Source organism: Anas acuta, chromosome 2, assembly GCF_963932015.1.
Source record: "Anas acuta chromosome 2, bAnaAcu1.1, whole genome shotgun sequence".
Classification (NCBI taxonomy): domain Eukaryota; kingdom Metazoa; phylum Chordata; class Aves; order Anseriformes; family Anatidae; genus Anas; species Anas acuta.
In genome coordinates, this window is record NC_088980.1 from 139,703,685 (window position 1) to 139,719,938 (window position 16,254).

The 16,254-nt window shown below is 37.3% G+C and overlaps 1 protein-coding gene across 5 annotated transcripts in view; it reads right to left on the reverse strand.

Annotated features, from left to right (window-relative positions):
- Positions 1-2,016: 2,016 nt before the first annotated feature.
- Positions 2,017-16,254, reverse strand: part of RSPO2 (R-spondin 2) — a 113,580-nt gene continuing 99,342 nt past the window's right edge. For 4 of the 5 annotated variants that reach the window (XM_068672501.1, XM_068672499.1, XM_068672505.1 and 1 more), the window contains one exon: positions 2,017-4,708. In XM_068672501.1, coding sequence (XP_068528602.1) covers positions 4,599-4,708 — 110 coding nt within the window. In that variant the 3' untranslated portion in view covers positions 2,017-4,598. Of the gene's footprint in view, positions 4,709-8,096; positions 11,311-16,254 lie in introns of those variants that run through there. The other variant, XM_068672506.1, reaches the window with a different exon arrangement.

Sequence of the window (16,254 nt, forward strand, 5' to 3'; positions counted from 1 at the left end):
TTGCCCTAATACTTCCTAAATTCAATATTGTTTCTTCACTCCTGGACAGAGGCCTCTCTTGAAGGAAACAATGCCAGGCTCGGTGTAGAGCTTCAGTGAAGAACTAAACAGAAAGCTGATAGTGGTTTGTGGGTTACATTGTGAGAAGGGTACATTTTGTTCTTGTTGGTGTCAGTCCAAAATAACATCAGTCTAAACTTTACTGGAATTCATGCTGGCTTACACCACCAGAAGTGGAAGTGAACTAGTAGTGTCAAGAGACAAGTACATTTTGTTGGTGAAGGGAAAGAGATGTGCATTTTGAATTCAAAAGGCTCTTATACCATCTGCTGAGTGGTAGCATCAGTAATCAGTAGCATCACCCATATTTTTAAAAAATCATGGCACTTTTGCAGGTAGTATCCAGTTAGTTTTATTCTATATGCTATTTCGTAAACATAAGAAAATTGAAACATTAATTTTGGTCTTAGTCTGCTTGCAAAAGTCTTCTCAATTTAGAACCTTTCAATTAAGATTTTTTTTAATCAAAAAAGAAACAAAGTTAACATGATGTTTCATGTATTTTTGTTTTGTTTTTAGCTGACTCAAATTAAAATCTAACATATTTATTTCTGTTCTGCACTATAAACTCATATTGCTAAGAGAAGACACATCTCATGTGTTCTATAGATATTAATATCATGTGCATCTTTATATATATATAGTACATATATATTTAGTATAGTATATATAGTATATAGTGTCAGAGAACAATATCCTAACACTGACATTTGTAATATGGAATAATATGGAAGGTTTGCATTGATATAATGTGGAGCACAACTTTTTTTTTTTTTTTTTTTTTTTAACCCAGCAATAAGGAAAGAAAAATGTAGTAATAATTTATCACTATATCACTAGCAAGAACAGCTGAGATGCATTAAAGACCAGCCAGCCACAAAATAATTGCTTTAAATGTTGACCTGTATTTTTACTAGAAGGCTAGGAGAATGCAGGGCATACTGAGGATACAGAAGTCCTAAAAGGAGGGTGAGGCTATGAAATTCTCTCTTCTGAGAAAACTGAATAAAAGAATGAATGTTTTGGAAAAGGAATTATTTGGACATCATCTCAATGAAACATTGTTTTGTTAACATACAAATATAACATGGGAAGTTTTGTCCTGCTAATTTGAATCTTTCCTAGTTTTGAACAAATTTCCAATAGTTAATGTTTAGAGACATACAAACAATGCGAAGACAGAAGCTCCACGGCTCCAAATCCTTCCAGTATTTAAAGAAACAACTAGATTCAAAAGGTAGTGACAGTTCTGAAAAGGAAAAAATGTAATCTGTGGTTATTTAGCCTGAAGAAGATGTTAGAGGAAAATCTAGCTGCAGTCTTCAGCTGCCTGAACAGGGTTTAGAGAGGAGACTGAGTTCAGGATGACAGACAGAAATCACGACAACTAAATTCTTATTGGACAAAAGGAGAAAACTTCCCTGTGAAGGTGGTCAAACACTGAAACAGGGACTAAAAAGGTTGTGAAATCCTCCACCTCAGACATACCTGATTAAATTTGAGGTTAGCCCTCTTTCAAGTAGGGACTGGGATCAGATGGTCTATCAAGGACCTTGCCAACTTCAAGAGAAGTATGATCTTATGACATCCCAAATACTATGAGTGCTTTTATAGAATCTACTGTGCAAAACCAAGATAAAAATAGATGTCTAGATCAAAGAAGAAACTACACATGAGAGAACTTGTTACTTAGAGATGAGTTTCCTGTGTCTATACTCTCAAGGAAAATCCAAACATGAGGATGACTAGGAAAAAAAAAAAATCAATGTATTTCTAATATATAGTGCCTGTATCCTTTTCAAACATGTTGTAAATATCAACAAAAACAAATCTGTTTGGAAAAATCTCCATATTTTCTGCTCCAGTGTGAGGAAATCTGCATCCACATACCTTCTCCAATTATTCTGTCTGCATTTCGAAGGAATACACTCCTTGAATTAAAAAGGACCAAAAATATTTTAGTCAGAAGCTTGTGACAACATTTTATTGTATTTTGTAGCATTCTTTCCATGACATGCCTAATACAGTATTTGTAACCACTACTAGAAGGATGGTACGAAGGTATTCACTGCACTTACAGCCAAATTTGATAACCAGTAAGCAAAAAGGCAGCTACAATTCTTATTGTCCTTTTCTATTATTGTTATGATTATTATTTTTATTATTTTTATTTTAAAGTGAGCATTTAAAGTCCAAAATAGCAGCCCAGGATCAGAACAATCTTACTGTCCTTAACATTATTATGTTCTAGGTAAATATGAGCATATTTTAAATGAAAGGTGAAAACCTCATGGTTAAGTGGAAGTCCACAAGCAGTTTCATGGAATATTTGTAAGTGTCTAAATTCTGCACATTTTTAGCAATATGTGTTGTAAGTATGAATATATTTGTGCTTATAGGTGCTTTATTTCCCTAGTTTATTCATAAAGCATACAACCCATAAAACTAAAAATAAGATTTGTGGGATTTTTCTAAACTATATCTCAAAGAGAGATTTGTAGGGTTCTGTGGTCTCTTTTACCTTTTTCTTTGTTGAAGAACACTGGGACTTCACGTGTGCAGTAATGCAAGTACAATTTAAGCCAGGTCAGACAGAAGTTTTATGGACTTGATCACAGTGAGAGAGCATTCAGAGAGCACCTTCCCTTCTGCTCCCCCTTTTCGGGCAAGCAGTTGTAGAGGACCCACTTACCTACTGTTTAAAACCAACAAAAGAGGTGAGGAGAATCATTCTAACATTAACTGGGCCAGATGTCAGTCCTTGGGAGGGCTCTAGACAATCATTTCTTTTTATGTTAATAAGGCCAAATACCCATGCCTGGGAGAGATGGACTCCTTCAGTAGTTTGCTAACTGCCACAGCTGACACTACGGAGCAATGGCTCTCGGTGGATCCTATACAAGCAGCGCATCCAGTACATTCAGTATTATCCTATCTCAGAAGTGAGTTGAAGTGAGTGGGGGATAGAAACAACAGATTCCTAGATTTTATTTGAAAGGAATTAACCTTTTGTTAGGATAAACATGTTAGACGGACGTACCACAACTTAAATATAAGTATTTTTAACACCACACCTTGGTTTGTGTAGGTAGCGATGCAAGGTTTAGTCCTAGAACTAGAATAAATTCTCTAACTGACAGCATAAATGACAGTAATTTTAGTGTGGGCTTTTCCAAGCAGATATTCAAAGATCTCCTCAAATACAAGCCCAATAATGCAGGACTACCAAATTAGACATCCTGAGCCATTCTAACTTCCTACAAAGACATCCCCCTGCCCTCCTGTCCCCAACCCAGATGCAGATTAAATTTTCTAAACCTACAAGTAACTGGAAATTCTGGAATATTGACTGGTGCTTGATATACTTTTGAATGACTGCTCTTACAGTGTTTTTCTTTTGATTCTCTGTACTCAGGTGTTCAACTGTTGTATCTGACTGGATCAGGACTAACAGAAATAAATCATTGTGCATCATATTTGAGAAACTACACATACAATCTTAGATACCAAGAACTTCTGTAAACTTTCTTTCCTGATACTCAAAATATCTATCATCATTATGCCTCATCTTAAAAAAGTTACCCTTCTTTTTCTTAGACAAAATACACAGGGGATGAGATAGGAGTACAGAATAGCAGAAAAAACTTTTCTTTTACTAGTCTGGTAAGTATACTTCAAAGCTGACACTCCACTGTCCACTGAGGGCCAGTACAAGGTAGTTTAGCCATCTGAATGTGCTTTACAAATGAGAAAAAAAAATCCAGTTTGGAACTACTGAGAAATATGAAAAGATACTTAAAACATAGTAAAAAGTAAACATTTACCGGGTTATTTTAAAGTATATTACTAGAACCAATTGGATATAACTTTAAACCTGTATAAAGTATTATACATAAAAATGCATAGATGTACAGTAAATATGTTCATTTATATGTAGACAGCATAATATGTACACATAGGGTCTGTTGCGTATCCATAACTCTAAGCAGTAATTCCTGTGGTATATTGTTTTAAAGCAGTTTTATTATACAACTGTTTCAATGTAGCAGGTGCTGAGAACAATGCACATTAACACTAAGTAGGTAAGTCATACCCATTGAATCTTGAAATGTACAAATATAGGGGGAAAAGGCCATAAATGCAATAGTACCTACACCTCCAAGACTTCCTTTTTTTTTTTTATTTAAATATGCACAAGTCCGCCTAATGGTGATACATAGGTTTCTTTCCTGCTTCCATTCAGTGTCAACATGTTGACCAAGCACTCAGTACAAAATCTTTGACACACTTCAGCACCACTTCCACTGATTCAACTCAGTGCGCTCCTGACCTTGAAGTCTTCAGGTCAAAAATAAGACGAAAAAATAAAATAAAAAATATATAAATAAAACAAACAAGCTTGTGGGCTTCTTTTCACAAGTTATTTGCCACCAATACTGTTAAAGCAGCTGAATCGTAGTGCATCCATGGGCAGGAGCGTATAGCAGCTTTTGTGCACTTTGCAAAAATATATTAAAAAAAAAAAAAAAATCAAGTCTTTACTGGCTTGTTTTATCTGTAGCTAAAAAGATGCTGTGCTGCTTCTGAGCCCTCTCCATCAAATTCTTTTTCTTCTTTTTTTTCTCCTTTGTTTTTGTTGCCCTTCTTCCTAAAAAAAAAATAAATAAATAGAAAAAAAATATCAATGAGTCAATTAAGTAAAGAATACAAGGCAATATTAGAATGTAGTCAAAGAACTCAGTGGCACAGAAATTACTGATGGAGACTGCAGATGTAATGCTCGGTTAATAAGCTTTGATCATCAGTGAAAACAGAACTTTTCAATACAGTACAAGAGGAAGCAGGATCCCCAACTGTCAGCACTTGTCCACATGCACAGTTTTGCTGGTATGAGTAATAATGTTTATGTGGGTCTCAGTTTAATGGGATAATTCATGCAAGCAATGTTATGCAAGTGCCTAGGGCCCAGAGCCAAACAAGTACGTAGACTCTAACTCACTAAAAGCTGGATACGTGCCTTAGACCCTTGCGTAAATTTGCTTGAGTGAGTAATCCTATTTAAGTCAAGTCCAATATATCCCTGATTTACATGAGAAATTAGGCATTGCAGCCCAAGTATTTGGCTGGACATAGTCTTACTTGCTTTGGCAGAAGGAATGCCACCTCTGTAAAGAACTGCTATTATTGATGATTAGCACACACTGCCTAATTCTCACAGCACATTATTGTGCTGAAACACAAAATTCATTACACGCTTTCTGTTACTGAAAGTTCACTGAAAAATAACCAAAATGATGAAATCAGGATCAATACAGGAAGAATTCTCAGAGATTCTCAGAGTTCCTGAAATTAGAAAGATTTTTTTGCTGTGAGGATTTTTATTTTTTTTTTACTACAATGGCAGCACATTATTAATTGGGAGAAATATTTGCTAGTATGACTTTGACTTACTTCCACATTGTTTTTTAACTAAAAGAATAAAGGCCCAAACCAGTATGAAACATTTTTTCTCTATTTGATAAAAAGGCTGAATGAATCTGATTCCAAAATCATTAAAAAAATAAAAAAATAAAAAAAAAAAATTAAACACATAGGAAGATATATATTTGAGATTACAAATTTGTAATCTGCTAATCTGCCGCCTATGCTACTATTCTTTAGGAATTATTACAATACTGCCTTTTAAAACAGGACAGGGCATTAAAGTAATGAGAACATGAGTTTAACCCATATTAAAATCGCAAGGGTCCTTGGAGTTTACTTCTGCTTCTCGTTAAAGTCTGGTATTAATACTACTATGGCATTTTGCCATTTTTAAATCTAGTTAATCCTACAAAGTAAAACTTCAGTCCAACCAATCATTAATCAAAGCCGCTTTTAAGTTAAAACTCTTTAGTAACACTGTATCTAATGACTAGGCACACCTAATGAGGTCAGAGAGAAGTAATACTTGACACAAAGGGGCATTACAACAAGATGGTTTTGATTACACAAATTTCCATATCACAATTTTGTTTTGTCATTCTATTAGCTAGTTTATTGCAGGGCATCAGAACTGGGATGAATATATAGTTGAACACTGCATTCTGTATTGCATTTTAAATACACTTTTTCTTTTTCACCTGAGTCTTTGAAATATTGTTAAGGCAGCAGCAGATGAAGGAAAAATCAAACTGAAACAAGTGGCAATCCAGTCAGAAGACCGACAGAATTTTACCAGAGTTTTGCTGTACAGTTTGCACAGTGATCTCACATTGTGAAGTTTTGCACTGTACAGAATGCTCATTAAAAAGAAATATAATTTCCAGTCAGTGCCACATCCAATTTTTTCTACAATGTCCTCCTGAAAACTAAAGCAAGAGCTTACTGCAAGTTTCAGGTAGTAACAGTTTCTATTATTTTACCTCTGAAAAGTCTGACATGCACAGGTAAAATGACACACAGCCTGCTTGGTGTGTATGTTTAAGCCTTACAAAATAGCTCCTGTAAGTGTCAAATCATATTGATGGCTGATGCTCTGCAGCAGCCATCTGGCTGCCTGCATGGAGAAGGCAACTCCCCTTCTTTCACACATGCCCTGGAGTAGAAACCTGTGGAAAGGCAGTACCACGGAGCCCTGCATGCCTCATAACTTGCTCTCATGTTATTGAGACCTTTGTTTGCTCACTATATTTCAAGTGCTGTGTTGTACATAATAAGTTTTGTTATTTATTATATCAAGTCGATGGGGCGGGATGGGATCCACCCAAGGGTACTGAGAGAACTGGCAGAGGAGCTGGCCAAGCCACTATCCATCATTTATCAGCAGTCCTGGCTATCGGGGGAGGTCCCAGTTGACTGGCGGCTAGCAAACGTGACGCCCATCTACAAGAAGGGCCAGAGGGCAGACCCGGGAAACTACAGGCCTGTCAGTTTGACCTCAGTACCAGGGAAGCTCATGGAGCAGATTCTCTTGAGAGTCATCATGCAGCACTTGCAGGGCAAGCAGGCGATCAGGCCCAGTCAGCATGGGTTTATGAAAGGCAGGTCCTGCTTGACGAACCTGATCTCCTTCTATGACAAAGTGACGCACTTGGTGGATGAGGGAAAGGCTGTGGATGTGGTCTGCCTTGACTTCAGCAAGGCATTTGACACCGTCTCCCACAGCATTCTCCTCAAGAGACTGGCTGCTCTTGGCTTGGACTGGCGCACGCTTCATTGGGTTAAAAACTGGCTGGATAGCCGGGCCCAAAGAGTCATGGTAAATGGAGTCAAGTCCAGTTGGAGGCCAGTCACTAGTGGTGTTCCCCAGGGCTCGGTGCTGGGGCCGGTCCTCTTTAATATCTTCATCAATGATCTGGACGAGGGCATTGAGTGCACCCTCAGTAAGTTTGCAGACGACACCAAGTTAGATGTGTGTGTCAATCTGCTCGAGGGTAGGAGGATCTGCAGGATCCTCTGCAGGAGGATCTGGATAGGCTGCACCGATGGGCTGAGGTCAACTGAATGAAGTTCAACAAGGCCAAGTGCCGGGTCCTGCACCTGGGGTGCAATAACCCCAAACAGAACTACAGGCTGGGAGATGAGTGGTTGGAGAGCTGCCAGGCAGAGAAGGACCTGGGAGTGATGGTGGACAGTCATCTGAATATGAGCCAGCAGTGTGCTCAGGTGGCCAAGAAGGCCAACAGCATCCTGGCTTGTATCAGAAACAGTGTGACCAGCAGGGCTAGGGAGGTGATCGTCCCCCTGTACTCGGCTCTGGTGAGGCCGCACCTCGAGTACTGTGTTCAGTTTTGGGCCCCTCGCTACAAGAAGGACATCGAGGTGCTTGAGTGGGTCCAGAGAAGGGCGACGAAGCTGGTGAAGGATCTGGAGAACAAGTCCTACGAGGAGCGGCTGAAGGAGCTGGGCTTGTTCAGCCTGGAGAAGAGGAGGCTCAGGGGCGACCTTATTGCTCTCTACAGATACCTTAAAGGAGGCTGTAGCGAGGTGGGGGTTGGCCTGTTCTCCCACGTGCCTGGTGACAGGACAAGGGGGAATGGGCTTAAGTTGCACCAGGGGAGTTTTAGGTTGGATCTTAGGAAGAACTTCTTTACCAAAAGGGTTGTTAGACATTGGAACAGGCTGCCCAGGGAAGTGGTGGAGTCACCATCCCTGGAAGTCTTTAAAAGACGTTTAGATGTAGAGCTTAGGGATATGGTTTAGTGGGGACTGTTAGTGTTAGGTCAGAGGTTGGACTCGATGATCTTGAGGTCTCTTCCAACCTAGAAATTCTGTGATTCTGTGATTCTGTGATTTTCAGGACAATACTAAACTACACAGACAATATCCATATGACCGGCAATGCTAACACAGTCCCAAACGGCAACTGTTACTTTAACCAGAAAACTGAATATGAACAGTTTTCCTTGGTTAAACATCAGCTCCCGTATTGCTACCATGATGCAATAGAGATTAGAGATTAGCAGAAAAATAGTGACTATAAAGACTATGTTGCTGAGGTCCCAATGCATGAAAACTTTTATTAAATTCAGACTTCAATTACAGTCCTGATTTTGTCAGCAAAAGCACAGTCAACAGAAGTAACTTCCGAATTCTTGCTACAGGCTTCTTTTGAAGAACACTATACAGAAAGCAAATCCCCAGAGAAGATCTGAGAGACAGACTCTCCAGGCTCCCCAACAGCAGGGCCACAGGGTGAGGATGGCCATCTGAGGAGACTTTCCGTGGGTACCAGCAGCAAGCATGGAAGCAGCTCCCTCCACTCCAGAAGACATTCCAGGGTGGTGGACCTTGTCTACAGTGACACTTGTGTGGCCTCCTCCTCTGTGTCCTCCTCCTCATGCTCCCTGATCTTGAGAGCAAAAGCCCTGACTCCAAGGCCCTTTCTCCCTTGGGGCTCTGCTTTTCTTAGGTTTGCTTAGGCTGTTATCATGAGAACACAGAATCATCTAGGTTGGAAAAGACCTCCAAGATCATCTAGTCCAACATTACGTAGCAAGTCCCATCACTAATCCATGTCCCTTAGTGTCACATCTACCTATTTTCTCCAGGGATGGAGACCACCACTTCCCTGGACAACCCATTCCATGTTGAAAAGGATCTTGAGGTCTCTTCCAACCTAGAAATTCTGTGATTCTTTGATTCTGTGATATTAGCAGTGGTTTATTTTAGTCAAGAACACTAAAGTGTTCTTTTGAAGAACACTATACAGAAAGCAAATCCCCAGAGAAGATCTGTGTGCAATGATAAGTTCTTGAGGGGGGGAGAACATACGAACAAGTTTTACTTCTACTGTGTGGATTGCCAGCCCTCAGAGGGAACAAGGTGGATAAGAAAGTTGGACTAGCCTTTTTCTGCAAAAGCCTCCACTATCGTTGAGAAAATCAAGCCACCCCTTTGAGTAAGAGTGATGAAGCTATTTGTAATAACTGCTGAAAACTATACAGCACAGATTGTGTAAAAATAGGGTTGCTAGAAAGGGAAAAACCCTACAGTCCCCCTCCACACATCCTAGGAGGCACTGAGGCCTCACATCAGGCTCTTCCACAGCCTGTTACTCAGCCCAGTGTTTCCTCCCAGCATGGCTCCAGCTCTCTCCCATCAATAGCAGGTTACAGCATTACTGTACAGAGTGACAATAGAGATAGTAATCCTGGTCCACATAGCCTATAAAACCCTCCTTATCAGAAACAGAGCCCCAGGGAGCAGATCGTTGAGCGCAGCACCTGGGATCTGCAGCCAGCAATGCTCTTTAAGTGACATCGCATCGTCTCCAGCGATAACTCGCCCACCTGTCAGCTGGCAGATAGCCATGAGCTTTTCTTCCCCATTCTAAGTTACAGGCCTCCACATCAGATCTGATTTTCAATCTTTATTTTATTACTGCAGACAACATATCCTTGAAAGACCTTGGTGTGAACAGCGGTTGGAGAAAATACAAATAATTCAATCAAAGAGCAGGTTATCTGAACATGGGCTGTTCAGGTTACCGTATTCCTGTTTCTATTTAAACTGACTTTTCCCTTGCATGCTAACAAGGTAACTAACTTTTTGTTAATGCTTTGAAAAGCATTTTTTATCTCAAACTCCCTAAAAAAAGAGCGCCTCCATTTTTATTATCTGAGTCAGCTCAGAACATAATTTAGAGAAACGTGTTTAATACTTTGTACAGTTATGTGTAGACACTGAAATATGTTTATGGCCTAAGAAAGAGCAGAAATATAGTTAGATTTGGTGTTCAGTTATTTAGCAAATAAAATCCTTAAAAAGCTTATCTATCATTCTGTATCTCACAGTTCTGCACAAAAGCTAGACTGGCAAAGACAATCAATCAAATCCCTTATTTCAATGTTATACAATTAGGTTTTGCTGTTTGCTTTGTAAATGACTAATGACTAATTCTTTTTTCTTTTTTTTTTTTCTTTTTCTACAAAGTATATTATCACAATCATCTGTATCTTTACAGTGTTATTCATTAAACTTTTTTGGACTACTTGTTTATGGCAGGTGTATGGTCAACTAACACGCTGTGCAATGAAATGTTATTGTTAGATAATAATGTAACACAATTTCTAATGGTATAATAATATACAGGCAAAGGTATAATAACATCTAGGTAACATTGTAATTCCAACATCAATTCCTGAAAAAAAAAAAAAAAAAAAAAAAAAGTATGCTAATATACACAGCAATTGTCTATACACCATAGAGTAATAGCTGTGAGTAACTTTGTCAGCTTTGTCAGTATGTGAAGTACATTTTTTCTTTTTATGTTGTTGCTTTCGTACCACTTTATTATCATTGCTCCTAAAGCAGATGCATGTTGCTATATTAGAGATTCGTGCTCAGTTCCCTGGCTTGTCTCCTAACCTGAGCTCAAAGGGATTTGGAAATACTGCATGTACCTTCTGGACTGACCCTTCTGATCAATTCAGGATACACATTACTTGGTTCAGAAAGAGCCTTCATCAACTTCTGTCAGCTGCAAAAGTGTCTTTCTCCAGACAGAATTTGGGGGGCAGATTCTTAACACTCATGGCACACCTGATTCTCCAGAATTAAATGAAGCAGATATATTTACAGACTCCTAGACATACTGCTTGAGACATCAGAAATCAGCATCAGTTCAGTGGCCAAATTGTCCTTCATTTGCTGTGTAAATACTGTTGTACGTACAGCTCTTCTAATGAAACATGTCCACTTCTACTTTCAGCAGACAGAGAAAATGAAATGTGTTTTCATCCACATGAGGGCAGCAAGGATTTCAATCTAAAACATTTAACAAAATAAAATAAATAAATAAAAAATCTGCATCTTTACTTAACAGTGTAATTCCTTCACAAATTTTCAGTGTAGTCACATATAAACATTATTTCATTACAGAGAGATCAAAATGCCTAATACTCCCTTCTTTATTTAAAACATTTTCCTCTTCCATTGATGACTACAGAATGATGGGACTTAAAAATGTCCTATCTATTACTTTCATATGCAGAATTTGCACTGCACTGTAAAGGCACAGTGTTGTCTTGGAATAATAGCATACCTCATTAAATGCACATTTCGATCTTTTCTTCCATTTCATTTGGCATTTTAGGAGCCAAATGTTACATACTTGTAAAACATTCTCCTACAGATGTAGTTCTAATTAAGATCCTGAGTGTGGCAGCATCTCCTCTGCAGGGTGAGCTAGAAAACTTATAACACTCAAATCAACAACAACAACAACAACAAAGGATTCAGTCCAGAAATTATTCTCCAATAGGAAAAAAAATATATATATATATATAGAAAAAAAAGTGCCAGAGTACCAGAAAAATACACAAATTGTTAAGAAATCTTACACATTCAGTAAAAGAAAAAAGAAAATCCCCACTGCTACTAACTCAAGCTTAAAGTGTGGCTAAAGGATGATTTACAGACCAACTCTGACAAGTGGTCCACAGGAAGACAAGGAGAACACAATGAACTTTAGTAGCATAGTAAACCTTACATTATGGGCATCACTACTCTTATTACCTGTTACGGAGTTAATGACAGCTTTCCTAATAAGAATTTGGTCTGAAGTTATTTTTTAACATTATCAAATTTAGGCTTAAATTGTCTATGCTCAGTGTGTTCTACGGAAAGAATATGACTAGGGGGAGGTCAGCCAAAATAACTATCAGCCAAAATAAATAGCCATTTTGGGCAGGGAGTGAAAGAGATTGGGACTTGGATGGTGGCACTGGAAAAAAAAAAAAAAAAAAAAAAAAAAAGAAGAAGAAGAAAAAAAAAAGGCAAATGGGTTGAGGAGACGGGACAGAAGGGGGTAAGTGTCAGAAACCAGTGCCTCATTCTCCTGGTTGAATTTCTGTTGTTGCTTGAACTCTTACATAAACACATTTGTCTCAGAAGATAACAGAAAGGATGTTATGATCACATAAAGTACATAATCTGTCTATGCCACCATTTCTAATCCCAAAATATCAGATTTTATAAACATGGATTAATATTTGCAAAGCATTGAAGTATGAGAACAATGAACACCTTAGAAAAGTCATGAATTATTTAATGTTCTAAAGGTTGAATAATGTTGAGCAAACTAGGCCTCAGAACAATTACTGAGTAAAAATAGAAGAAAAAAAAATCTAATCATGCTGTAACGTAACCAATATGAAGGAGGAAATTAAGGCATTTCTTCAGCTTCTAAGTGCTTGATTTTGCAAACTTAATGGTCTTATTTTTTACTTTTTCATGCAATACTAATAGTTAATGATGTAAGTTATACATATTTGTAGTCTATTGAAACTAATAAAGCTATTACAATAATAGACAAAGAAAATGAGTTCCCTTATGTAAAAGGCACGGTTAGATGATTTTTACTCATTCTTGTCTGTTTGATCTGAGCTTTCCTGATGAAAACCACGGAAATTTCTGCCTTGAATAGACTTTGTAATTCCTACATAAACTGGTACGAAAGCATCGGTAATGCAGAGCTAACTTGTGTGATATCTTATTCAGTTCCTGGCAGTCAGAATTCTGACATCTTATTTTCAACTTAATAATTTCACAATTTAGGGTAAATGATTATATCCCATCCTGCACACAACATTGCATATGACTGGTGTTTGTATGTTTCCAGACAGAGATGAAAGATAATTTAAAAGAAGAACATAATAATTTATTGACTTAAAAAAATAAAATAAAAAATCTGCAAATTTCTGTATCTCAATCCCACTATCTCTTTTTATGTCAAAATATCCACTAAGAAGTGAATGGTTTTATTATTTAGGGCAAGAATAAGCAAAGTGAGGTACTCTTTTCCTCCCAGAAGTATGTATCTACTTTTCATCTGCCCTGAATGAAAACTACTTAAGGAAAATCTGATGTTCTTTTCTTCTAGACAATATTGAGTATCATCAGACTTTGTCATCTAATTAAGAGACAGATTCCTACACAAAGAATGGAATTTATATGTCACAGTCTACTAAGAGCTCTGAGGAGTTTTCCTCAACTTCAGAGCAAATTGACTAAGAGTAGTCTTACATTGCTGAAACACAGCTTTCTCCATGGTGCAGTTTTAAAACATGCACAGTAGATGGCAGTGAGATATTAACTGAAAAATGGTTTCCACTTCCATCAAATAATATTCATTTTTCTTTGCAGAAGTATACACATTTACTCTGCCTAGAAAAATAAAAATGATAGAACATAAAAATTAGGACTACACACATACACACTCAGAAAAAGCAAAAAGAAGCACACTGTGGGAAGAGGAAAACTAGCAAAAAAAAGGTTACATGGAAACTCACAAAAAATCCTCTGATAGAAGACCTAAGCTTAACTGAGTATTATAGATGTTCAAACGTTGGGTATTGTACCCCATTTAGCCACAGTTATATGAAAATATGTCGTTATCCAATGCAGTCAAAATGCTAATCTAAAGTGGATTTAGCTCAGAATTCAAAAGTTCTGGACATTAGTGGCAAACAGGTTACTCACCAACCTTATCTCAGTCAGCACCATGTCAGATCAGATGCTTTAAAAGCACAGCCAAGCAAAATATTTCGAGTGGAAGTATTTTTTGTTTCTTCCTTTCACAATTTAATATAAATTTCAAAATAATAATAATAAAAATATACATATACCCAGTCAAGAATTTGCATTCATATGTAAGTATACTTTATGTATATAGGCAACAGTTAGAACTGAAAACTCTAACTGGGTTTGAACTTCTATATGTTCAATGTAACTTAAAACTCTTTTGTCAGTACTTCAAAATATTCTTTTTTTTATTATTATTTTCTGCCCACTTTAATTCATTTTTTTATCTCTTCTTATAGTCAATATAAAATATTTTTTCTTGATATAACATTTATTTGTGGCACCTGCAAGATTTAATTTCATATTAGAAATTGCATCAAGGAATGTTCCATCCATTGTATTAAAAGTTTCACCAAAGGTCTCTTACAGAGAGAGACTACACTGGAAAGCTAAATTTATTATTTACTTATTTATCTAGATATTTTTGTTCTATATTATTTAGTTCTATATGTTCTATATAATATAATATATAATATATATTATATATAATTATATATAGTATAATATAATATAATAGATATAGATATAAATATAAATATATTATATTATAAAATATATATAATATATTTATATTATATTATATTATATTATATTATATTATATTATATTATATTATATTATATTATATTATATTATATTATATTATATTATATTATATTATATTATATCCTATATAATATGTTCTATATTATTTAGTTCTGAAGGGTTTATCTTTTTATTTCCCTTTAAGGATTCTGACCCAGAACTGAATACAGCAAAAATTTTGTTCCATAACTACAGCTCAGATAATAGTTTCAACTGTCTATTCTGCTTCTCTTTATGCAGAATATCACAGATGATCTTTCCAAGACTTAGTAAGAAGAGAGGCTACACTGCACACCTGACTACTGAATAAACTACTGTCAAACAGGAGGACCCCTGATGAATTGCAACTGAAATCCTATTGGTTTTTAACATATTATTTCTAATCATATGATGTAAAATCATTACTTATATATGCTCATCAAGAGCAGTGTACTAGATCAGCTGTTAAACCTGAGTTGCTCACATATGCTCATTTGGTTTATACTTGAGAAGGGGCTGAAACAAGATATTAAGGCTGCCTTCCTGACTTTGGTCAGGTTGGTCTCTGCTTCTCCTTAGCTATACCAGTATGCAATGTGTACACTTTCCCCTTCTCCTCAGACATTTTTCTGGTGCAGAAAGAGGAAATACTTTCACTTGTTTTCTTCACTAGATTTGCAACTAGAACTTCACTCTATCCTTTATAGTTTCCACTATCAGTACTATGGTCATGATGGGATCACTGTCTCAGTTTTTGTCTAGTTTTTGTCTCAGTTTTGTCTAGTTACAGAAGACTGGTCTTCTGTATGAGCTTATCTTTTCCAGTACATTCCCTGTGCTGGTGCAGCATAACACAGTCTCTATACCTAATGATCTAAATTTAGCTTTTAGGACCTCCCTTTACCTGTATACTGTGGCCATAGACTTCTGTAACCGTTTAATCTACCGTAAATTCAGGCAGCCACTGAAAAGGGGGAGTTACCCTTCTTCCTGCTTTCACCTCCCTCACAGCAGCTTGTTCCCCATCCTTCCCACGTGTAGGGGCCAGGTCATCATCAAACTGTATCAGAGAATATCCCCAAACACTGTACTTCAGCTGTCTGCTGTGTTTTGGCTGGGCAGCCAGCACCCTCCCCTGCCCCTTTAGGAGATGTCTCAGGAAACAGCACAGGCCAGGACCATGCTCCTGTAGGCATATCCCTGGTTGGGGAGCTCTAAGCAGAGCAATGAAGATATGGATCCTTGTCTGTTGATGCTGGTGACAAAGCAGCCCCCAGCACATTTAATTAACTGCTACTGATGTAGTCACTATCTTTGAGTCATGGGCAATCTGGATTTAAGAGATGTTCTGATGTATATGTCTTTATCCCTAAATGAATTTCAGTAGCTCTCTTCCCAGCTTAGAATCACAGAATGGTTTGGGTTAGAAGGGACATTAAAGACCTAATTCCATGGGCAGGGAGCCTCCTGCTTAAACGTTAGCACTTTTCCATGACAGCCTATGAGGGCTCTTGGACTTACTGCACACATGGAGTCTGCTAACATTCATAAGCATGCTAGGTG